This window comes from Harpia harpyja, chromosome 4, assembly GCF_026419915.1.
Source record: "Harpia harpyja isolate bHarHar1 chromosome 4, bHarHar1 primary haplotype, whole genome shotgun sequence".
Lineage (NCBI taxonomy): Eukaryota > Metazoa > Chordata > Aves > Accipitriformes > Accipitridae > Harpia > Harpia harpyja.
The window spans coordinates 82,320,846-82,345,497 of NC_068943.1; the positions used below are offsets into that span (position 1 = coordinate 82,320,846).

At 40.6% G+C, this 24,652-nt stretch overlaps 1 protein-coding gene across 7 annotated transcripts in view; it reads left to right on the forward strand.

Moving 5' to 3' along the window:
* TLK2 (tousled like kinase 2) overlaps window positions 1–24,652 on the forward strand; it is a 44,356-nt gene that overhangs the window by 12,168 nt on the left and 7,536 nt on the right. For 5 of the 7 annotated variants that reach the window (XM_052785076.1, XM_052785077.1, XM_052785081.1 and 2 more), the window contains 14 exons: window positions 1,627–1,696; window positions 2,756–2,799; window positions 3,958–4,053; window positions 6,796–6,963; window positions 7,543–7,638; window positions 10,610–10,702; window positions 12,125–12,235; window positions 13,633–13,769; window positions 15,167–15,319; window positions 19,082–19,148; window positions 21,047–21,144; window positions 21,520–21,601; window positions 23,303–23,394; window positions 24,362–24,451. In XM_052785076.1, coding sequence (XP_052641036.1) covers window positions 1,627–1,696; window positions 2,756–2,799; window positions 3,958–4,053; window positions 6,796–6,963; window positions 7,543–7,638; window positions 10,610–10,702; window positions 12,125–12,235; window positions 13,633–13,769; window positions 15,167–15,319; window positions 19,082–19,148; window positions 21,047–21,144; window positions 21,520–21,601; window positions 23,303–23,394; window positions 24,362–24,451 — 1,397 coding nt within the window. The remainder of the gene's footprint in view (window positions 1–1,626; window positions 1,697–2,755; window positions 2,800–3,957; window positions 4,054–6,795; window positions 6,964–7,542; window positions 7,639–10,609; window positions 10,703–12,124; window positions 12,236–13,632; window positions 13,770–15,166; window positions 15,320–19,081; window positions 19,149–21,046; window positions 21,145–21,519; window positions 21,602–23,302; window positions 23,395–24,361; window positions 24,452–24,652) is intronic. The other 2 variants (XM_052785075.1, XM_052785082.1) reach the window with 2 other exon arrangements.

The following is a 24,652-nucleotide window of genomic DNA, read 5'->3' on the forward strand; positions in this document are numbered from 1 at the left end:
TGTTACGTAAGTACTTGAATGGGAAAAACAACTTAAACTGAATCTCATTAATATGGTTACAGTTCCATGGAGGCTGTAATGGAGCCTGTGGTGTTACAGTCACGCCAACGCTGTTCATGAGTTGCTCTTCACTACACAGTGAGGAGGCTATGTCACTGACTTCTACACATACAGGAGCTGGTACAGCAAGTCTCTAGATAGTTATGGAGTTTTCAGTCCCCTCATTCTAAAAAGTGCTTTGCAGACACAATAGCCACCTTTGTCTTAACATCCCGTTCATCCTCTTACCAAAACAATGACATGTCGGTGACTGCCCAGCTGGTAACATGGGACTGTAGATGTCCAGCATCCGCTGGGGACACAGCCAGGTTTAGAGTCTGGCTGTGTCAGCTTTATCCTTTTTATCCTATTAAAGGAGGTAGATTGATTTCTGTGCTTACTGTGTGCAAGTCTTTTGGCAGAGATCTTTAAACAGGGTACTTTGGACTTTGGTTTCCAAAGAGCATGAAGCTTAGGTTTACCACAAACTTTCTGGCCATCGTTTTCCCTCCCCCAGAGTTGTGTTTTGCACACTGTGGTTTTCTTCCTGCCCCCAGGCTATAGTTTAGTGGTGGCTGCAGTGACTGTAAAGCATATAGCTTGGAAATTATTTGGGACCCTTTGGAATAAGAGATGGTTTTAAAATGATGTTGGGGATGGAAATGACAAGGTATCTTTCTTCCCAGCAATCTCAGTAAGCTGCTTCTAGCGCAGTGCTTCCTAATGTTTTCAGCAGGTTTGGCTACGTAAGTGACCCTGGTGACAGGGAAAGCACCGAGCCAGGGTCTTCTCCACCCTCGCATCTCTAGGTTTGCTAGCCTTGTACAGACAGACAGGCCTGATGCTTCTGGAGGCTTCAAGCTGTCCACCTGTGCTCTGTATTGTGCCTGTGCATAAATATATTGCTGCCCACTGATAAGCTGCCCCTCAGGTCTCTGGTTGCTCAGGAAATGGCAGATGCAACTGACCCTTGACTTTAATGAGAGATATGTCCAGATGAATTGCTGCATCTGTGGCAGCTTTCTCCTGGCTGCCATCTTGGGGAGCTCTGCCTTGTTTTGTGTAAGGTTGCAGTTGTGCACCAGTGGACAGGATAGTTTTTGTAGCCATCTGCAAAGGGCTTTGGGAAGAACCATTAGCTACAGGCAAGATGAATTGTCCTGGTAGACTGTGAGTAGCCACTGGACTGCAAATTTGGATGTCTGTACTCAAACCTCTTGTCATTACTCCTCTTGTACCAGTACTGTGATTGCTGTGAAATGGTTTACATAGGTTTTTATAAGTGTTTGAACTTGTTCTGCTAACCATGTGAGGTAACTGGTCAGTAGAGGCTGGCTTGCTGCAGCTGAAATAGGAAAAAAAAAATTAACCTTACTCCTAACCATGTTCTCTCCTTTCTGCAACACATATATCAGAAGGTAGCAGCTATTTGAGAGCAGTTGTTTCTTTAAGTACCAGCAGTAGAAACAAATGCACCAGAGAAGTGAAATGGCCACTGGGGATATGGAGCAGATTATTGTGTTTTGGCATTTTCTTTAAATCTTGGAATAACTGCAGAAATGTTAATTTTGAAGTATTGTTTAACAGACTCCTGAGAAAAAACAGAATGACCAGCGGAATAGAAAAAGGAAAGCAGAAGCATACGAGACCAGTCAAGGTAATTCATTCTCCTGACCCTGCTGCAGGATTTCTGAACGGTTGGTAATTTGTGCACGTTTTGCACAGTCAGTGTCCTAGGAAACTAATGGCTCTTCTCAAGGGTGTGTCAGGCAGCTTGTTATAAACTACTCCATGATGGTGTAGTTCTCTTCTGGGAGCCTTGTTATCCTCATTGGCAGGAAAATACTCATCTTCGGCTTACTCGCACAAACTATTGCGTTTTTATGGGACAGACTGCCGAAAGACTTAGTATGGCTTCTCTGAAGTGTTGTTTTGGTCCCACATCACTACATATACAGCAGCCAGACTTCAAAATACAGGCTGTACTCTCTTCCTTGCTTTTTGAGACGTATGCCTGCCTTGTTAGAGTAAGTTCTCACCATAACAAATAGAGAACAAACTGTGCTCAAGTATAAAGCAGTCAGTACTGTCTCAGAGTACTACGAAAAACCCAGCGTGTTCAAGCCCAAGTTCAGATTTTCTAGCAAATGGGCATAGGGGCAGTTTTCTATTTCTTTCATTTTTCAACAAGGAAGTAACAAGGATTGTATTGACGGAACTGCTTTGATAATATTATAATAAGAGAAAAGGGTTAAGTTTTAACAAGCTGGTATTAAGCCACCACTAATTATCTCTCTAACTCTTATAGGAATGCTTGAGAGATCTGATATGCAGTAATTTACCTGAAGGCAGAGGAGTAAAAGTACCCTTTGCTCTGTCCTTATCTGGAAGGAAATTTTGGAGAACTATGCAACATTCAATGACATTTAGTGTTTTCTAAGTACTTTAGCAAGTGCAAATACTGTTTGATTGGATTTGACATGTTTGGAATTGAGAGTTAATTGAATTGTCAACTGTAAACCCTCCCAACAACAGCACAAGAGCTGTAACCCTGGGGCAGTCTTTTGTTGTGCAGAAGCTTTTGTTGTCGTAGGTGTTCCACCTTTCTACAGGGAAAAGAGCGTCAAAATATAGGAGTAGTTTTTCAGAATGGCATCATAACTTCTGCACTTAAAAATAATCAACTCTTATTTTCATCCTTTGTTTTCCTTTTTAGGAAAAGGCACTCCTAGAGGACATAAAATTAGTGATTATTTTGAGGTAAGCATCTTTACATTATTTGAGAAATCTGCTTGAATTCACATTATGCAAAATCTGTAGATGGAAGTCTGTAATATGACTTCTGTTACTTGATCCATCATGTTAAATAATAGCTTGGAGTCATTAATGGACGATGTTAACCTGATATGCTCAAATCTGATTAGGTAGAGGATATGAGATTTTTGGAAGTTGTTTCTTAAATTAACATTTCTTTGAACAGTTCATAAAGCAATTTTTTGCTGCTCTTTTAAAGAGAGCAGCCACATAAGTGTTTGTTGGAGGTTGACTTCTGTTGGAACCTGGATCTCATATAAGGGTATCTCATAGTGTGCAAACCTATTCTGATACTGGTGCAGTGCTGCAAAAGAACCTACCTGCAAAGTCCCACTGATTTGAGTAGGAAGTTGTTTACAGGGTTCCCTCTTTAGAAAAGCTTGCCATGGGAGGCTGGCACCACACAAGAGATGGAGGCCCCTCCCCAAAACAGCGATGGACATTCTAATAATCAATATTCTTTTTATTGTATAGTCCCTGAAGTTCTTCTAGGTCTGTGCAATCCAGAGCTCTAGCTTTTCTCTTAAGTTTGCTCTTTATTTACTGAGTAACTTAGAGTCAGAAACTAAGTGCTTATTAGTGCTTACTTTTTTCCTGGCTCAAGTTTTTTATAAGTGTGGTACACTGTGTGGTGCAGGAACATAAGAATTTGTGTACCAACTAGACCAGTTGCCCAGCTGCTTACCCATCCTGTCTTTAACAGTGACTGGCACAGATGCTTCAGTGGAGGTGTACAGTTCTTACCACTTCTGTGGTGCACAGTTAGACACATCTCCTCATAGGGAATAGTCTTCCTAATTCCTTCCAGTAAATAGTTGATCTGTATCCAAGTGTGCAGGTTTATACCTTTTTGTGTTAAAATGAAAGATGTACTCGGTGCATATGTGAATGTTTGTCTAAAGTACTTACTTTTGCTGTTGTTTTTGAAAACAGTGCATGAAATTTTAAGGTTTTCCTCTTAGCTCAACTTCAGTTTGTTTAAATGAGTCCCTGGAGCCTGTAAGGCTTCATTTTAAGATTAATGTGTTTCTTCTCTCTTTTAAATTTGCTTCAATATAATATCTCTGTGGAATTACTGATGATCAAATCTGTTCCTTTGGCCAGTTTGCTGGGGGAAGTGGCCCAGGAACCAGTCCCGGTAGAAGTGTGCCGCCTGTCGCCAGGTCATCACCGCAGCATTCCTTATCCAACCCCTTGCCGGTAAGTGTTCTCCCTGGAGACAGAGCTGGTGGCATGGCATTGATTAGGTTGGTGGCCGTGCTTCAGACGGGTAATAAAAGGTTCTGAAGAGAAAAGAAGTGTCTCTTGGTGAGTGATTTGGCTTATTCTCTATTCAGTTCTCTCTTTTTTTTTTTTTTTTTTTTAAAGTCTGAAACTGGATTCAGACAGCAAAGCCAGATTTCTAGGATGCTATAACAGTGGCTAGTCCAGTTGTAACTGATATGAATATCTGAGCTTAAAGCATGCAAGATGAATGTTTTTAGCATGCTGTGTGGTTACAGATAGATCGCTGTCCTTAATAAAAGGACATACTGGTTATCTTGTATTCCATTGTAGCTCATGAACTTCTCCATCAAGTTGGGACTGTTGTATGTTTTTATAGCACAAGTACAATGATACTCTGATCTTGATTGGACCCTTTGGGTATACTGGAAAACATGCATACCATAATTATGTTGGGAAGGTCTTTTACTTCTGTTTACATGCATGTGACTTGTAAGGAGCATTCGCAAAAGCTTGCAAAGAAATGTGTATAAATGCACATCTGTTGCTTTTTTGTTGTTGTTACGTAATTCCATTTTGCTGTCGCAGCATTTCTGCAAGATATGAATGTGAAGAAATAGCCAGTATTTTTAAGCCATTTTAGCACAGAGGAGCTAAAGAAATTTCTTTCAACTAGCAAAGCAATATTTAGAGGTGCTGGTGTCTGATCTCTAGTTTTGACCAATGCCTGGGCCCCTCTTTAAAAATTTTCAGCATTTGTTGAGTGTCACAAAAGTATGGAGCATTGTGGGAAAGGTTAGTATTCCGAAAACCAAATGCAAAGTCTTTACCAATTACATTATTCTGCAGAGACCTTTGCACAGGTCGCGAATGTGTACTGAACTAAATCCCAACACTGCATGCTCTGCTCGGAATTCAATATGCGTTGCTAGATTTTGAAAGCTTTGTAATGCTGCTTTAAGAGAGAGCTTCACATATGCTTCTTGATATTTTTTATGTTTATAAAAATTAAAATATATCTTGTTAATTGAATGGCCCTTCCTTCTATCTTATATTAATTCACTAGTACATCTCTTTAAAGAGAAGTTAATGAAAGAAATACCATCTCTGAATGTTGCAAATGCATGGGGTATTAGGGACAGTTCTTTATTCCAGCAGATGAGATACCCTACAGGTGTTTATAGTGGGACAAGTGGATTCTTCCTTTGGTTTTCTTCTTCTGCACTTGTATGTATTAAGTAGGTAAAAGTTTGAACAGAGTATTTCTCATGTGGTGAATACTGATATTAGTTAGTTTCAGCTAGGTCAGTTTGTCTCCTTACGCAGGTGCTCTTTGTGTTTCTTATCTTCTGTTCTTTACTCTTGCAGCTAAACCTGTAATGTTTGCTTATTCACAACAAACTATTATGTGCATTTGCAAGATCTGTCCTCTTCTTACAAACTGAATATCAATGGTTTGAGCTAAGCCCCCAAAAATGGGGGAATGAGTGAAAATTGGAGAAGATTGAGTATCTTGCCCATTAGAGATGTCAGTATGGTCCAGGAAGAGAGCAGAGTGTTAAAATGTCTTTCACAGTGAGACAAACCTCCTCCAAACCTGTGAGTTAATCTATGCTGTACTGGAAATTTTCTGCAATCAGAACTTGCGGAGGAATTGTAATGGCTTCAGAATGTTACTTCTTGTCTTCAAATCTCTTGACTGCTTTGAATTGCCTTGCTTCTCCTTTGATCAGAATGATCTGCAGGTCTTCAGACTCTTGCAAGGTCACTGTCATATACAAGCATTCTTTTGGGGAAGAAAGCACACTCTTGACATTTGTAATGTTAGCCAGAAAATATGCTTCAGGTTGCAATTTAGGTTTTTAAGAAAAACTGAAGCCTGACCTGACTGTTTACTTTCTATGTGGCATATGCCTGGCCCGGAGTTACTGCTTGGAAGGGCTTAGATGATTATTACCCAGACTGCCAAGTTTTAGCAGTGATGGGCTGGCTTTTAAAGTGAGGGCAATGGGATTCTGAGTGCTGTAATCAATGTAGCTCAGATGATTCTTGTTCTTATTGAACCCAGTTCCTGTATCACAGTTGGAAAATGAGTATACTGCAGGAGAAAAGAGCTGGCCTTTAAGAGATGTAATGCATCTTTAAAAGATTTTGGAAATGCATTAGTACTTTGCTTATCTTGCGGGAGATTGGTCCCGGCTATAATGACAGAAGTGAGCTTACTGTGACGTCTGGCTCCTAGACGTGGTTAGGTTGCTGACATTTAGCAGTTCTGACTCAGTTTATTTCACCAGAATAATGAATGTATCGAGACATTGGCTCATTTTAAAATGAGTCCTTAAAAAATATCAAGTAGCGTAATTTTGGATGCATTGACCAAAATCACAATGCACTAGAGTTTTTGGATCTACAACCTATTTTGTCCCATTGGCTCTGAAACACATGTGTTTGCAAAGGAAGGGCGTGTGTTAACTGACAAGGAATTCTGTCCTGTGTCTTCATTTGTTACTTTAATTGTTAACTTCATCTACTTTTTGATGTCTGCCATTGGAACAATCACTCCAGGAGTCCTGTTTGAGTTATCAGATCCTCACCATGCCTCCTGCCCATTCCTGAGCTGCTGCTTCACTGACAACAGTTTTGGCAGAGTCAGAGAATCACTTTTTAAAAAAAAAAAAAAAAAAAAAATTCATTGTATTTTTTTTGACTGTGTTACAGCGGCGAGTGGAGCAGCCGCTGTATGGGGTAGACGGCAGCACAGCAAAGGAACCGCAGGAGGAACACTCTGCTCTGCCAACGCTGATGTCGGTGATGCTGGCGAAACAGCGGCTAGAGAATGAGCAGCTGGCACAGAGGGGAGGTGGCCTCTGTTTTACTTTTGTCTCGGTGAGCAGCTCTGAAAAGATTTGAATCCTAAGGGATGTTTCTAGTTAAGGGATGGGGAATTTGAAGCTTTTCTGCTCAAAGACAGTGATTCAAGTGCAGCCTGGTTTATTGATGACCAAGTCTACCATTTTCTGGTAAGTTCCTCTTCCTTGTGAAGAGTTCTAGGTCCCAGGCTTTGCTTGTTTAATGAAATGATGTGACTTTTAATGACTCAAAATCTTATGTAGATCAAAATAATAGGCTACGAGAGGCTAATCTGATAGATGCAAAAAAGCAAAAGAACAAAGTAGAGCCTTGCTGTGAGAAGTGTTTGTTTTGGCCTTGCTTAATCTCAGCTGACATGAATTATATCAGGCTTTTAAAAGCTTTGTCTTTTAGCAGGTTGGGCCAGGCTTCTTGAAAGAAACTGACTCTCTTGTTTTACTGAACTAAATCTCTAGAGCATTCTTAAACCTTAACATGAAAGTATGGTACCCAGGCTAGGCTGCACCTCCCATGTGAATAAAGATAAGTGTATCTGCATGGGCACTAGTGATCATGCTGAGGAGCATATAACAATACCCTAACTTTCTTTTGCAGGCCCAGCAAGGCAGCCCATCTTCTACCGGATCAGGGAACACTGAGCATTCCTGCACTTCCCAAAAACAGATTTCCATCCAGCACAAACAGTCACAGGTATAGCTCACTAGACGATACATCTCTTGGATATGAGATTGAAGCTTGATGCAGATTGTCTTCCATGCCAGAGGGTGCCACTTGTAGTAGACATAATGTTTCTAGTGAAAAGAGCCACTAGTCCCAACTCAGTCTGTAACTACTGATTGAAGTGAATTACTCTGAACTTTGTTCCTTATCCTGTAAAGGATGCTTTCAGTTGCTGCTACTGGAGTTTGTCCAGTCTGTTACCGAGGCTTTTCTGTGTCAATACTGTGGACAGTTCTTCAGCTGTGTGCAAATGTGCTGAGGAGAGGAGCACCTTAGCTCTGTCTGCTTCAGTTCTGTTGTATCCTGAATGTTCTTCCTCTCTCTGTAAGTGAAGACGTGAAGGAAACCTGAGTGATAGTTGTGAATGCCTCTATTCAAGCACTGGGTCATGGGTGCGTCAACACTGCTTACAGTACAAATATCCGCAGTCTATCTGGAAGTCCTTTGACCTCTGCAGAGTACACCCATGGAATAGTTTGTCCTGTCAAGGAGGAACGTGATGTATTTCTGACAGTGCTTCTCAGCAGCTTCACTGACCTGGACTCAAGAAGAGGAGTAGCTCTTCTGACCGTACTGCTGTCTTTTTGGTGCCTTTTCAATTGTTAAGATTCTTCTTGTGGCTTTATGGCAAGATTTACTTTTAGCTGCGTCATCTTCTGTTGCTTGTAAGGATGTTCAGCTTTATTTGCAATGCACCTTGCTTATTTCTTCTCCAAGTCTGCTTTTAATCTTCTTTTGATTTTCATCTCTGATGTCCCTGTGACTGACCCTTCCCTTGAGTGATTTTTAAACAATCAGTTTTGTCAATCATTTTCTCACATCGGTGTGTGTCAGAGATGATTTTACTGCTGGGGGAAGTTCATTCTCCATTTCCCCAGCAGGTGGTACAAGTTCTTTGTGCATGAAGAAGAGCAGTTCTACCTCTGGGAGTACTTACTAGCCTAAGTCTCTGAGCTGTTGTTACTAGGGTCACATTTGTTGTCTGTATTGTTAAATGTTCTGGTCTGTGAAGATCCCTGTTTCTTGCTAGTGCATGGAGAATTCTTGTGTGAGAATGATGCTATAACTCAAGAACCTGCCAGAGATATCTTTCAATCTTTGCTGTCCCAACACCCATGCTTAAAATAGTGGTCCCACCTGCAATGAGCAAGATGTTTTTATTCTTTTCTGTGCTTAACATGGTCCATCTTCTTTGAAAAGGGCAAGACATTATCTGAGTGTGCTTTTTGCCAATGCTCAGCTTCATGATGCCAATGCTTCAGCTTCTCGAGACGTCTAGATGTAGCATACACTTCAGGCAAAGAATCCAGGAAGATGCTTGGCTGCGTGATGAGGACATGTATACATTCTTGTTTTTCCCTTCCAAACATGTTTGGAGTTGATAGGTTAAAAAAAAAAAAATAATCTTCAGTGATTTCCAGTTTGAATCGCTTCTGGCAATGACAAAAGCAAGTCAGCATGAGCATGATTTTCTTAGCATTTTCAGTCAGTGCTAGGGCCCTCCAAGTGCTCTGAAGCAAGGTGAGTTGTGATGAAGTCGCATGTAAGAGCATGCATTCTGAAACATGACTTCATCTGACACAGTGCAAGCATGTCTGTGCATTTGGCGAAATGACATAAGTCACTTAAGAAACTTTCTGCTGCTTAGGCAAGTGGATGCAGCATAGGTTTTCAAGAGACAGCCTTCTTGTTGCCTTCAGTGACAAAAGCTTTTGTCACGCATGCTTCCTGCAGGCTGTCAGGAAGTGTAAACTAAGTTAAGGCAGAAGTGAGGTGACCTGCCCAGGCCTCCTCTTTGTCTTTTGGGATTTAGGCTCATCTTGCTTGATGTGCAATGCTGGCTGGTGTTCTTTTTGATCTTTCCCATACTGGGCATATGTAGAGAAGCAACAGTCAGCCAAGTTTGTCTCTTACTTCATGGTGTTGGCTTCCAGGCAAGCCTGAAATTTGGAGAACAGTTATATAAAACAATTCCACAGGTAAGTGTCTGCTAACTCTTCTCAGAACCAGGATAGTTCTTGCTAGCCATAAATGTGAAATCTGTGTATGCAGTCATGGGGAGAGATTCCTTTGTGTTGACTTGGGTATTTTAGATGCTGTGTTCATGTACGTACTGACTTCCTCCCCTTTTCTTCTTTCTTCCCCACTCATTAATGAGAGTGCTGAGTTTGAAATATTCCTACTGCTAGAGAATGTAGTATATGTCTTTTGTCTTTTGTTCCTGGGTATGACTCTCACTTCATTGGTGAAGGTATTTGAGATGTGCTGCACCCCATAAAACTTTCCAAACAGGTTTTGCTCAAAAACTATAAAGCTCCTGTCCCTAGTGAGCACTAATACATCAGTTTGTTAGAAACAAAGGCTTGCACCTAATATTCCTGCTGTCAATCTGTTATAATACTTTTAAAATGGAGACCTGTGTTTTCTGTCAAGACACCCTTAGAACCCACAGGTGTTGTCTTTTCTCTAGCAGGTGGTTGTCTGTGCCCATGAAAGATCTCATAAATTTGATATTCCAGCTGAGGGTTGGGATTTGGTGGGGTTTTTTTCCTAAGTGTTTTTCCTGTACAAGCTATGTTGCACTGCAGGAGAGGACAGTGAACATCAGAGACCACCAAGGAGTGGGCAGAACTCAACTATAAAAACAAAATTTGCAGGACACAGAGGATAGATACTGTAGCCCTTTATGTGTTACCAGTTTGTGTTCTCCAGAGCAGCTTTGTGCTAGCTGACTGAATCTCCTATGCTGGAGGAGCCCACCATGCAATAAGAAAATGAAGAATGGAGAAAGTTCTTCCCCCGACTGCTAGGATGCAGGGGATCAGTTCCTTCTTCTTAGGCCTAACTGTTCAGAGGGGGTTACACTGTGATGTTACAAGCTGACTATCTGAAATATTGTCTGTTTTTCTTAAATGTGGTTTATGGTGATTTTTCCCTACAGTCTGACCTCACAATGGAAAAAATATCTGCACTAGAAAACAGTAAGAACTCTGACTTGGAGAAGAAGGAGGGGAGAATAGATGACTTGCTAAGAGTAAGTATTTAAACTGGGACAACTTTTCTAAAAGCTGCTATTTAAAGATACCTAGAATGCATGTGCCAGCGAGGCTGCAGAGCAGGATTTTGTATACCATTTGTAGAACCAACACTCGCAGGGTAAAACAAATCTGGTCATCCCTTACTTGCAAGATAATTGTCTGGCTTGTAGATACTCTGTTTGGGCCTGCTTGAATCCACAAGCAGTATAGCAGTGACTGTGGCTATACAGTGCAGAGTCATCATAGCTCAGCAGTGTTGTTGGCCTTTCTTTGATCTGTTGCACACTTGCGTATTTTGCTAGCTAACCTAATATTTCTCTGCAGAATTACTCCCCTCGTCTAAGTACTGAGGAGCTGACTCTGCTTTTTGTTTAGCAGCATGTTCAGTAGCCTCTCAGTAGACTGGGAAGTTGTATTCTGAAATGCTCATTCATGAGAGTCTGTGACATGTACAGAGATGAGGAGAATGTTTTTTGGTCAAACCGAAAGAATAAAGCTTCTCTTAACCCATTAGTATTCTTCAGTAAAAGATAAATACCTTTAAATCAAGGATCTTGTCTTAATGGAGGAGTTCTAATTGATTTAGCTTTCATCAGCTGGAGTGGCATCTCTTGTGAAGTGTTGAAAAGGATTAGAAAACACATTAAAGGCAGAAGAGGGGAGGCTCTCTGTGTGTGTCTGGTCCCAGCACCTAAAAGAGCTATAACAAGCTCATAGAGACATTCACAGGGGCATGTGAGTTTGTGGAAAACAATCCATGAAGCAGGAAATAGATTTTTTTTTTTTTTTTTTAACTATTTGCTGTTTAATCAGAAGCCAGTCTATTGGTTGGAAGGGGGATGGTTAAATGTAACTTTTTATCAATGAAAATGGTTGCACATAAAATCCTGCTGTATGCTGTGGTGGTGTTAAAAACAGCAGCTGTTGCTGGGAGCAGTCTATATAGTGGGGCTCATGGATAGTAACTCGAACCAGAATTTAATTGAGAATGCAAAGGGAGTTACCCCATCCTTTTCCTCTGCCAGTATTGTGGCTAAAGAGGGAGGATAGTCCAGGGATGACTAAGCTATTTTGAGACTTGGTAGCTGTGGCAAAGTCTTAAATGTTTAAAAAAACAAAAATAAAAAAATCCTTGTGCTTGTGTTTAGTCTCTTTGTACCTTAGTTCCTTATATGTAAACCAGGATGATAGCACTTTCCTGGTGTAGAGGGATGATAAGATTTGAGTGGGTTAAAAATTGAAGAGCTTGGCTTGGATGTTTTGCTAAGAGGAACCTAGTCTTTTTTTCTTGTCCTGCTGGTTTGCGTTCTTTAATCTGATGCCTAGAGCTAGCTGGAGAAACTTCTTCCTCAGTGATGCTTAGTTTGGCTCTTTGAGTGGTTTAAAGTCAAAGGCTTTTCTTTTCTGTTCACTTTTAGGCCAACTGCGATTTGAGACGGCAGATAGATGAACAGCAAAAGATGCTGGAGAAGTACAAGGAGCGGTTGAATAGATGTGTAACGATGAGCAAGAAGCTTCTTATAGAAAAGGTGAGCAGGCGACTTACCACATCTCTGCAGTCACAGTTCGTGTCCTTGAAAACTTTTCTATCTTCTTTTGAGCAGTGAAAACCTGCTCCTATTGCTTTAGTGATAAAAGACAACTAGAATTCTGTCTTGAATTATTTCTCTGCAAATAGGAATGTAATCCTACGACTGAAGTGGTTCAGAATATTTTGGTTTGGTTACTTTCCACAGTCTCAAAGAGTGATCTCCCTTGCTTAAGTGAAATAGTCTGAGCTCTAAATGCAGTAGGCATTACTTGATTTGGAAACTCATACACCAGAAAAGCAACATTGTCCAGCTCTGGCAATACAGGAGCAATATCCCATTGTGCAGTGAAACTGCCAGATACGCTCTGTGACATGGGCAAGTGATTTAGACCTTTCCTTCTCTCAAATGGCAAAGCTGGAGATCGTTGCTTTGTATAACACTCACAACAACACATTAAAGACACTGGGGAAAGTGCCAGGCTGCTGTTTACCAGCATCCGGCCTGCTTTGGTGTTGAAAGATTTCCAGATTTCCTGATGTTTAAACAACGTGGGGGTTTGATTGCTCTTTCACCTGTTGGCCAATTACATGTATTGTTTGTGGGCACTGGATGGGCAAAACTACCAGGGTGCTGGCCAGTACGTGCAGTCTGTTTGAGTTGATTTTGTCACAGAGCTGATTGTTCTTGGCTGAATGGGACTCCTCTTTCTTGGAGGATTTGTAACTCTGGGCTAGGTGCTAGGTAGACCTGGCATTCAGGAGGTGGTTTGTAGCTCCAGGGAGGAGCTTTGCTGGTTCATCTTTAATCCTAACTGAAACTTTGCTGCTCTCGTCTCAGGCCTTGGAAATTTTCTCTCACTTACCGGAAACGCTCTGTGACAGACACCACCACCAGTTTTTATGCATGTTGGTGACCCAACTGAGATTGTGTCACTTCTGGGAGTGGTGCAAGTCTAGGACTGAACTGGCTGATTGCTGTACCTTAGTCTTAACAGTGATTCAAGGTGCACTTTCTTCCTTCATCTCCTGTTTGTGTGAATAAGGGCCTGATCAGAGGCACGTCTGGAGTCTAGCTAAGTTACTGATTCAAAGGGATAGTTTTAATCCTACTGCTAGACTGATTTCAACTGATCATAGAATGGGTTAGCTGCCCAAGCAGTAATGGGGAAGGAAAGGTGAGGCTGAAAAGTCACAAAGGAGGCAGTCAAACAAATGCCTGTCAGATCAGTGTGAAGCACCAGCAATAATTTGATCAATGATTTTCAGCTGGGTTTCAGATAAGCAGTACTGAAACAATGGAAAGTGGTAAGAATTGGTAGTGATTTAAAACACAGCACAGCTCTTAGCTGCTAATTTATGGCTTCTATTTTTACATGTGTTTTGTTTTGTTTTCAGTCAAAACAGGAGAAGATGGCATGCAGAGATAAGAGCATGCAAGATCGATTGAGGCTAGGTCACTTCACTACGGTGCGGCACGGGGCGTCTTTCACCGAGCAGTGGACAGATGGCTATGCCTTCCAGAACCTCATCAAGTGAGGGCAGAGTTGTCTTTAACTTCAGAGGCAGAGACGGAAAAACTAAGCAGTTGTGTGTGATGTCTTGCATGTCAAAATGTGAGAATGATGTGACTGATGCATGAAAGGATCAGATAGGAACTCAGCTACTGACAACGGGGAATGTTTTTGCACTGAAGTGAGAAATACGTTTCCACTTAAACCTCCAGAGACTTGAACTGGAATCAAATTCTTTGAGTTGACCTCTGGGTTAGAAAGCAGTAGGCTGCCCTGTTGGGTATTCTTAGTGCACCTACCTGGCTGTGCAATGCTTAGGGTGAAGGGGTGGACCAAATTCTCACACGTATTGTGAGTCAATCAATTTGATTTTCATACTTGTATGTATTAGTCAAGGAAGGCTAATTAGCTGCTTTTTTTTTTTTTTCCTCAAAGTGGAAAGTAGAGAAGCTTAAAAGAAAATCCGTATGATTTAACTTTTTTTGCCTTCTGGTAACAGTGATCAAAGGGGCTGCAGAAACCTGGAAATGAAGATCAGAGACCCTTTTATGCAGGATGTTAATGGAAATATCCAGTCAATTCCCACCTGGCCTAGACCTTTAAGTAGGACTTGGCAAATTAATTGCAGTAGAGAACGCTATGTTTGATCCTTTAAAATCATATCACTTCTCTGTAGTCTGATAGGGAGGTGCAGCTCTTGTTAGGCACAGATTAAGGAGTTTATAATTCTTCCTTAGTTTGTGCTGTAAAACATGGAAGAAATACTTCTGGAATATTTACCTGCAGTCTCAGTCTCTTTTTAAAAGTGAATTAAGTATGTAAATGCTCAAATCATTTAGTCTTGAACTTTCAAGAGTGCTTTTATCCCTGTAAAATGTTTTAAGCTGGTCTTTTTATCTTGGAGGAGAGACTGTTTTCTTAGTGAAATTGGGAATGGTGTTGGTTATGTTTCAGAGAACTAAGGATAGTTTAACTGTACCCTTGAAGTATAAGGATACTTTCTCAGACAGTGCCAGACTTCAGGAATAGTTTTAACAGGAAAGTCTGAGATTTAGAACAGAGCCTTCTAGGAAAAAGTGTGTGGAAAGTGAGTGACTTACCATGGATCGCTGGGTTTTCCGTGAGGTTAGCAACTCCTTGGTTTTGGATATCCTCTGCATGAATAAAACCTTTCACTTACTGAAAGGTTTCTGTGGGCCAGGAAAAGAATCCCCTTTTATGTAAAAGTACCTTTAAAAATCTGAGTCATAATGTTTGGCACATCCCCCTTTTCTGTACAAAAATATTTTGTTACTAATCTTACAAGTACAACTGATTTGAAATTCATTGCTCCAATCTGTTAAGAACAGATGCTGAAGACAACCAAGTACATACCATTAGTTATCTGCTTCATGTTTTTTCTACTCTCTGCTTTCCAGGCAACAGGAAAGGATAAATTCCCAGCGGGAAGAAATAGAAAGACAACGAAAAATGTTAGCAAAACGGAAGCCGCCTGCAATGGGACAGACCCCTCCAGCAAGCAATGAGCAGAAGCAGCGCAAGAACAAGACCAATGGAGCAGAAAATGAAACGTAGGTTACGTGGCCTTCTTGGTGCATTGCAAAGCTGCATGCTTTGATTAGAGCACAAAATATCTACTGGGAAATGGAATCTTGCCCTTGCCTCTAGGCTTCACTCCATGCACAAATGAATATTGTGGAATAAGCCTGGCATTCAGCAACATCTGGCTGCAGTTCTAAATAGTTTTCATTGGAGTAAAACAAGGATCATTGCCGAGTCTAAACTTCGTATGAGCTTAACTTTTTTTTTTTAATGCAGTAACTTTTTCAGTATTCCTGTTGCATCAAGTTTGAAAAGTGATGTCTGTCTTAAGTGTTAAAACTTCAGAATTGATTTAAGTATCACTGTATGATATGTGGTGCTTTTTTTTACGGAAGAAAAAAATTGTACGCATTTAGAAGCCTTTATTTCCGTGTACTTTCTGGTGAGGCTTTTCAAACAATTAATTTGGTATACTAAAGAAAAAAATGCTCTCTGTAAAGACAGTGCATTAAGCATTGACCTGTATCTCCAAAGCAGTCCTTTGCAGATACCCGAGTCAGGGAAATTGAAAGGTAGTTGAAGTGCTACTCTTTCTTCTTACAGAAGATTCCCCCCGACCACCTCTTTTGACGTTACTGATGCTCTAAGAGTCCCAGTGTTCTTAGAGAGGAAAGCTGTGTCTCTCAAATTTAGAACATTATTTTTTTGGAAGTTTCTGTGAGTTGGAAATACATTAAGTCTTGATTTTATTGCTGTTGGCTAGTATCATAACTCTCAATGACACTTTTCTTTTTGCACTACTAAATCTCTTGGGCATGACTTGACCTCAAAGTTCCTGGAGCCCTTTGAATTCTTGGTCTTGATCTTTAAAAGTGCATATGAAGCAAAAGCTCCCACTGCCTTTTGCAGTCACAGCAGAGATGGCACATGACTGGGTGAATCGTGATATTCAGTGTACTCTGAGCCACCAGGGTGGTGCCCCCAAATAGGATGCTGGTGCCTGCAGATCAGATGTACTGTATTGGAGGGCACTGTGTGTGCTTTCTGCAAATAAGTAGCTTGAATAGAGACATTAACCCCACGTTCCGGCCAAATGAGCTTAAAAAAAAATAAAATAAAATTCTAAAGCCATCCTTTTGCACTGCAGCGTTTGAGTTGGGAGAAGTAAATTGAATGTCTGTGCATGGATATTTTGAAGTGTTGCTGTTCCTTGTGGTAACCTTTCACTTCTAAGGGACAGGATGACGCTTTCCCCACTTCTGTAAGGATGTTTTTTCTCAGCAGACTGGTGCAGCTGTAGTGTGGCTTATTCTGCAGACATGGCAGCACAGGTCTTGATGTGCCTGGAAATCATGATAATGTCTGTGATACCTAGTGAGCTTCTGCCTATGTTGTGAGCCTGCCTTGACATAATCTAGCTTTACCTGCGTTTGCTAGTAAGCCTTTTTGTGCTACCAGGTCGTTTTCTCTGTGTTTCTTGCTGGTTTATCATCCTTCGCTGATATATTTCAGGGTTTTATCATTGTGGCATTCTTGATAAAAGCTGCTTGCCAGTGTATGGATGTAGTTCATGTGGAGTGTTTTAGCTTATGAAAACATTGTTTTTGCAAGTCAGCTGAAGCAACTGTACAGTCTGGCTACTTGCTTAATCATTAGTTATCCTGTAAATGCATTTGTTGGACCAATGTGTATCAGGTACAAAATTTTCTGATTTTTGGAGGGAGGTTTTTTTCATGTGGAATTCTTACAGAGGTGGTCTTCTAGGCAAGTTGAATATAAATGTTTCTGAAAGTTGAATAAGAAGTGGACAGCCAAATTCCTTCATTTGGGTTTTGGTTCCTCTTTGGATCGTGGTTGTTGCTGTGTATTAAAAAGGAGAGAAAAGCCCCATGATGCAGATTTAAACATGCATTCTACTGAAACTAGTTTCTAGCCTGTGAATGAGAAAAAGATTTTCATTCAGGAAGACTAATCTGCTGGGGCTTTCTGAGGTTTGTTAGGGCAGCTTGGGCAGCCTTAGAGTCTTCAGCTGCACTAAAGTAGTGTATTTCAAGCATGTTTCTGTGAAACAGGGCAGTGTTTGTCTTAGAGCCTCCTTGATTTTTGTAATGCTTGCTGCTAACAGGCAGCTATTTTGGGCAATGTTAGCCTGGTGGTACTCATTACATCTCTTGCTTAATGAGTAGACTGTTGGTGTTTAGCCCTGTATTTCATTAGTGCACAAGAATATGTGGAAAGCTTGTTGCTGGTTTATTCAGTTGTCTTTCTATTCCTTAACACAGCAACACCAGCCAAAGACCTAAACTTTTGGGATGGTCTTTTAGATTAGCTGAATCTGAACAAAATTCAGGCTGTCGGGGGAAGGGTGGGGGAGTGTGTGAATTAGCATGCTTTTATATGAAATGAGACAACATGTAAACATTTGTAGTACCTGCTGTGTTTTGTATGTATCTTTAATCTGTAATAAGCAGTTCCTTACGGTTGAGATTCTTTCAAAGGGAACTTGGCTTGTGAGTTTTGCATTAAATTTACCAGCTAACAACTGCTTTAGCACTTATTTCAACTATGTGGACCCCACTGCATTATCAGCAATGGAGAGAAGTTGGGGCATTTCAAGATGAGCACTTAATCAGCTGAATACTATCTCCTTTCAATTTACTGTACAGTGAGCCAAGGTCTCACGGCCCTGCACAGACGTAGGATTCGGTCCCCTCTTGAAACTAGTTGTAGTATTGATGCTGTGGAGACCTCATACACTAATCTTTGTACTAAGTGCTATGCAGAGCATAACTGCTGCAACAGGAATACTCCTGAGATGTGCTTTGAACTCAATTTAGGTTCAAAAAAGATATTTCTATGCTGTCACATGCATGTCTTGTTTACAAAGTAAACAGATGCAGCTGATACGGGCTTCATAGCTTTATGGTCACATGCATGATGCTTTTACCAAACTCCTTGTTGGTAGTAGTGAGAAAAGTAATACAGCGATTCATTTTTCTAACCTTATCTCAACACTTTATTACATTTCACGAGTGACGGGTTCTGTCATTATTTTAGTGTAAGGCTGTGCTTTGCCTCTGTCCTACATGACACACTTTGGCTATAAAAGACATGGCAAACATAATGAAACTTTTTTTTGACCAGCCACCTAGGATGGAAACTTTGCATGTCATTTACCATCAATAAAATGGGGATTATTCCCCTTATCCCATTGCTTCTCGTAACTGCGCATGAAGTCAAAGATACGGTAAGGTGAAGTAAATTTCCCAAGGTTTGCCTGGAAGCCACTCTGCAGAGCCTGAAACAGTTCTGAATCCCAGGTCATTGCTCTGTTTGTAGTAGCTCTGTGGCCAGGTGTACTACTAGTCCCAGAGTGAATAGCTGGGTTGAATTATCCAGCTTTTATTACAAAGAAAAATTTGAAAACAAGTCACTAAAGCAAACTTTAAATGGAAAAATAAGATGTGGAATACTTGTGCTTCAGTGTTCCATATTTAGATTATGGTTTAGCTTTCTTTGTTAGAAGTCAGTCACTAGCCTAAATAGGTGTTATTAGGGACTTGGATTTAAAATTAATATGTGCTTTATCAAGGTGTAAGCTTTTGGTCTCCTTTAGATTGATTATTTAAAAAAAAAAAAAAAAAATAGATTGCAGTTTACCTAAAAAATTTCCTGCCAGCTGTTGACATACTCTGCGTAGTTGTCACTTCCACTGGCTATGTGTATTCTGCAGACTGTTCACTTTATCACGTGTTGAAACCTAATGCATTGGATCTGTCTCTTCTATGCAGGTTAACGTTAGCAGAATACCACGAACAGGAAGAAATCTTCAAACTCCGACTAGGTCATCTTAAAAAGGTAAGAACTAACTGCAAAAAAGGCTTTTAGGTAGGTTTTTGATTTAGTGTTCTATGAACAATAGCATCTCTGTAGAGGTCACTACTGTGTGTTTGAATTGAGAGGGTTTTGTTGCTTAAAGTATGGCCAGGATTTTGTAATAATTTTTTTCCAAGGTAGTGGTATTCAGGAAGGATGCTCTTTGCTTCAATAAGTAGATTTCTTTGTCCTTACAGTTATGATTTCATGCAGGGAGTTCCACTGTTTTGATGCATCTTATTCTGTCACTATGACCTGCTTAGTGCTGGGCTCTGTACGTGTCTAATATGGGGGAACATGAAGGAATGGACCAAAGGAAGAAAATGACAAGAACACAACAAAAACTGCAACCATCATTGACTTTCCTATTTCTTTGCAATATCGAGTAATGAGCATTATCAGTAACAGTCCAATAAAATCTCTTGGGCTTTTAGAAACTAGTACTGTTCAGGTAGTTGTAATGCACATTTGCTTTCAAATACATTGGCTTCAGTAGGAACTGTACCTGCAAGTGAGATTATATTTAGATAAGCTGTTGGTTACCTTTAAAGATAATAGTGTTTGCAATAACCTATAAATAAGTTTTCTGGGACGCTTCAACAGATGAAGTACTGAAAAAAAAATAGATGTCTTCTGCCATTTCCTGGTTAGCTGTGATCTCTGCTAAGGCCAAAGAGTTGTCTTTCCCGAACGAAACAAAGAGGAAGCGTGCAAATGCATTGCGGGAGTCCCCCTTCTTTTCTCAGATGGTGCCTGAGCTCTATGCTTAGTTTTTCCCTGTAACCTTGACACACAAGTTGAATGCAAGGCCTCATTAATGCTACTGTACTCCTTGTTATTTTCAGTGGGAAGGGAAAGTTAATGCATGCGTGGAATCTGCTGGCACTCTGCCCATTGTGTCTTATTGACCTGTGAGCAAAGATAAGTGATATGGGCACGAGTGTGCTAAAGGCATGCTTGCTCTACAGCTTCCGCATTGCTAGAGTGGATTAATTGCAGGTCCATCTATGCTGGCATGTAGTGTGCCAGCCTGGAACAGAGGAATCCATTTGGAAATGGACCTTAATGGAAAATGAAGTAATGTTCTGGGATCGTGGCATTGTCTGAAGCTGTGCTTATCCTTCTCCACTTTTGGAAACTGGCTCATTCTTTATGCCTAAAAATAGAACAAGTTGAGAAGGGAAGGAACAGAGTCACAAGACAAATGGGTAACTATGTCCCTTGAGTCATATATACCAAATAATACTGCTCAAGGCGCACATTTTAATTGAGGTTTGCAGCCCTGTCCACAGTGATGTGAATTCTAGTGTTGTGTTCGAGGGCACTTAGAACTTCCAACCCTACGAACAGCCTATCCAAACTTCCACATGGCGCTAAGTTACACTCTGACCTGTTCTACCACTTACTGCTAATAGGATCCAATGTTGTTCTTTCACATTCTTCATCCTCTCTGGATGCTGCCCCATTGCCATGTGGCATCATGACATCCCTGTTCCTTACTTCTGAGGGCTGTCCTCTTGTCCCAGCAGAGGCTGAGTTCCTACAAAAACAGCTGCATAGCGCTTAAATCAGGGAAGGAGCAGGACCAGAGGAACAACGCTTCTTAATTACAGAAAATGTAAAAACAAGAAGGCATAAAGATATGTCTGCTTCTGTCTGTGTGTAGGTGTAAACAAAACTGCCGAGTCAGTTTTCATGCCCGTCACCTTCCACCTGACTCTTAGTTGACTATGACCGTCTCTCTAATCTCCCGAACAAGTTATTTACCATTAACTTCTTCACAAGTGGAATTACATTTGTGTTTCTGTAAATCAGGCAGAAATGCTAACTGCATTGTCTTACAGAGTGTTGTGTTTTCCTTTTGGTTTTCCCTTGTGCAGGAAGAAGCAGAGATCCAGGCAGAGTTGGAACGGCTAGAGAGAGTTAGAAATCTACATATCAGGGAATTGAAAAGGATACACAATGAAGATAATTCACAGTAAGCACATGGGATTCAGGGACAAGAACGTATAACAATGTTTTTTTGTTTGTCCCCTTCATAATAGAAAACACTTAATCTTTTTTAAATTGGTGTTAAAACTTAATATGTCACCTGATTGGGGGGTAGCACAGCAATATAACTTGAAGTTCATGTAAGACAAAGGCTTCCAAGTGCATCAAGGCACCATTATGTAGTCTTTCATCAGTGCAAAGTGATCAAATAGCATCAAATCTGTCAGTCGTTAACACAGTTTTAATATTTTTCTGTCTTAATGTAAAAATGTTGTTTCTAAGCTGTGTAGTAGCTGTAATTTATTGTGCAGTAGATTGCATTATTTCTGCCAGTGTTCTTAAACTGTGTCTTTCTTGCCAGATTTAAAGACCATCCAACGCTAAATGATAGATATTTGTTGCTACATCTTCTGGGTAGAGGCGGCTTCAGTGAAGTATATAAGGTAAATTTGAAGTGGCAGTCTGTGGTGTAATCTGAATCTGCAGTGAAATATTGCAGTAAGCAGAATTTTTACACTTGTTTTCTCAATGCTGTGTGTGGTTGTGGAGGGAAGAAGGGAGGACAAAGCATATGTTGCATCCGGCTTGCGATAGACAGCAGGCTTGAGATTTTTAGGTTCTGCCCTTGTCCTCAGAGGTCAGATTTCCTGCAAATGTATGTTTCAAGAAAATATTGCACCAAGTCTGCAAGTTTTGTCAGGACAGAGAAGCAAACCACTTGTTTCTTCAAGTGCTACACACAAATACCTTAAATAGTGAATTTTTATTGAGTATGGCTTAGCAAGTCTGAACGTCACCATAAATAAGAGAAAATAGCTCCAATAATAAGAGCAAAGCCTTCATTTCCTGGGGGATAGAAGGCTTTTTTCTTGTGTCTTCATTTTACGCTCTGAAGTAGCAGACTTAGTGGTGCTTGTGTAGTCTTGGGACTTCCTTAGAACTGAGGATCACTTGTGTGTCAGCAGTCTCGCATGGCCAAGACCTGTGATACTTTGGTGCTTGCTATTTGACTATTATGCTTAAAGCCTTTCCAGTTCTAAATATTCCCCATCTGTACCCAGTAGTTCTTAATTCATGTTGAATTTGGCTAGAATGAAGATAACTATGCCAATGCAAATATTGGAAACTTCACGGTGATTTATTATTTTGATGCAATACAACAATAGATATCTAAACCGGGGGGGCTGGACTGCTCAGGTAGTGAAAAAAAGAGTGTGATCTGCATGTAAGTACTCTGAATGGCTCTTTGGAGGCTTTGCTGACTAAGTAGAAAGCCTTGGCTCCACAGATGAAAGCAAGAGGGTATGAATGCTTTATACCTGACTGCACTTAAGAGTTGTAACTATGTTATTAAAAAAAGAAATGCTTAGCCCTTCTTCTCCAGGGTCTTGGCCAATCTATTGAGCATTAGGAGTTAAGCATACAACTTTTGAGATGGTCACAGTTTATCCTTGTCTGCTTACAATAAAATTTTGCCCCGTCCTATAAATTATTAGCTGTTGCTGCTCTCGGAGAAGGTAAGAAATTTCTGCATTTCTCCAAGAGCACAGTTGCAGTGGTCCGTTCTTTAAAGACTGCCTAAATAGCAAGAAACGCGAGGGAAAAATGCAGCACAAGGTTTTATGCAGTTCTGCCATTGAATTCTCCAGCTTCTAAATAAGCTGAAAATTATGCTTCAAGATGGAGAGCTGAGCTACCAATGTGAAACAACGTATTGAAAATCTTCTGTATGTTTTGTTTGTGTGTTTTTTGGGTTTAGGGTTTTTTTTTAACGGAGTGTAGAAAATGAGTTAGGTGGCTTGGGGGAATAATGGCAAGGTCTTTCCCAGTGTGATTAACTCTATTTTGCTAATTTGGCCTTTCTGATCCCATTGTAGCTCTGGTGGTAAAATGTCAGAATAAATGCGGCATTAGTTAGAGCCCATGGGGAAGGTCAGATCAAAGCACAGAATATTCAATTGTTTTCAGAGTTGCTTGGTTTCATTAGTGAAACTAATTACATCAAAATGTGGGTTTGCTCTTCACTCAGTATGTCGTAATGCTTATTTCCTGGGTGGGGATACTGGTTTGCTAGAGCTTGTCTGCTTTTGCAGTATTAACTTGAAGTTGTGATTCCTACTGATTTTCAGCTCTTCTCTCTGCAGGCATTTGATTTAACAGAACAGAGATATGTAGCTGTGAAAATACACCAGTTAAATAAAAACTGGAGAGATGAGAAGAAAGAAAACTATCACAAGTAAGTAAGGCTGTAAAGCAGCCAGCCATGTTTCCATACTCCTCCTGTATTTGGTTATCCAGTGCCTGCAAACAGGCTGCCATTTTTTTTCCCATGTTTTGCCACACTTCAAAAGCCACTCTCTGTCCCAGTAGCTACTTGCAAAAGTTATGGTCAAATTAGAAATGTTTTAAATGTGTGCATGCACACACACACACGGTTTTGTATAAGCACTACAGCACAAAGTCTTCATAGAGCACTACTGGTGCTTTAAAAAAGTGTTAAAGTGGCTTCTCCTCTCTGAAATGTCTAAGCTCTGCTCTTGTGGGAAACAGCTGTTCATGCCCGTCTTCCAGGTACACACCTGCATTGTGCTCCCTGAAAGCCTTCCCCTTCTCTTTGTTTCCTAGAATACTTAATCCTTTCACAGATGATTAGGACTATACCTATGTCATGGCCTAGAAGGGAGGTACAAGAAGCCTTTTCTTGTTGGTAACACTTGCTCCCTAATGCCATGGATTAGACAAGCTCTGCAGAATGACAGCCAAGCCTTCTCGACAGAGCTCCAAAGATAAAGCTGTGATATTAATTCCCCAACGTGTCACTGGGACAAACTAAGCTGAATTTGAAGCCTGGAAGTTGGGCTGTTGAGCATTATGGAGTTTTTCTAGAACTTGATGATTTTTGTATTCAGCTATCTTGGATCCCTTAACTTTATTATGAGGTTATTCTATTTTGGCAAGCAGTACCATTAATCAAGATTAGTTATTTTGTAGTATTGCCAGCGTTTGAGATGCACTCAGATTCTGTGGTTCTCAAGATCTGTACTGTGCTGTTCCTTGTTTGCTTGCCTTTTCTTAAGCTGTCTGAATAATGTGCATGGGTTTGATTGAAGTTGGACTGCTGTGTGGTATGTCTGGGTTCGCTATCTGCAGAACTTAGCATTAAGTCACTTGTATGACTAATGCTCAGACTTTCCTATTTTCAGACATGCGTGTAGAGAGTACAGAATTCACAAAGAACTGGATCATCCTCGAATAGTTAAGCTATATGACTACTTTTCGCTGGATACTGACTCGTAAGTTATGTTGCTGTGTCCTTTGACTTGGTTTGACCCGTTCAGTACAAAGTATTTGGTCTCTTAAAACTTTCCAGGAGACTCCAGAGAATGTCCACACCAATGTTACAGACTGTGTTGCAGAGATCTGAGGCAGTTTCAACATACATTGGTTTTCTAGAGATGCTAGCTCACAAACCAGTATGCTGTATTATGTCAGAT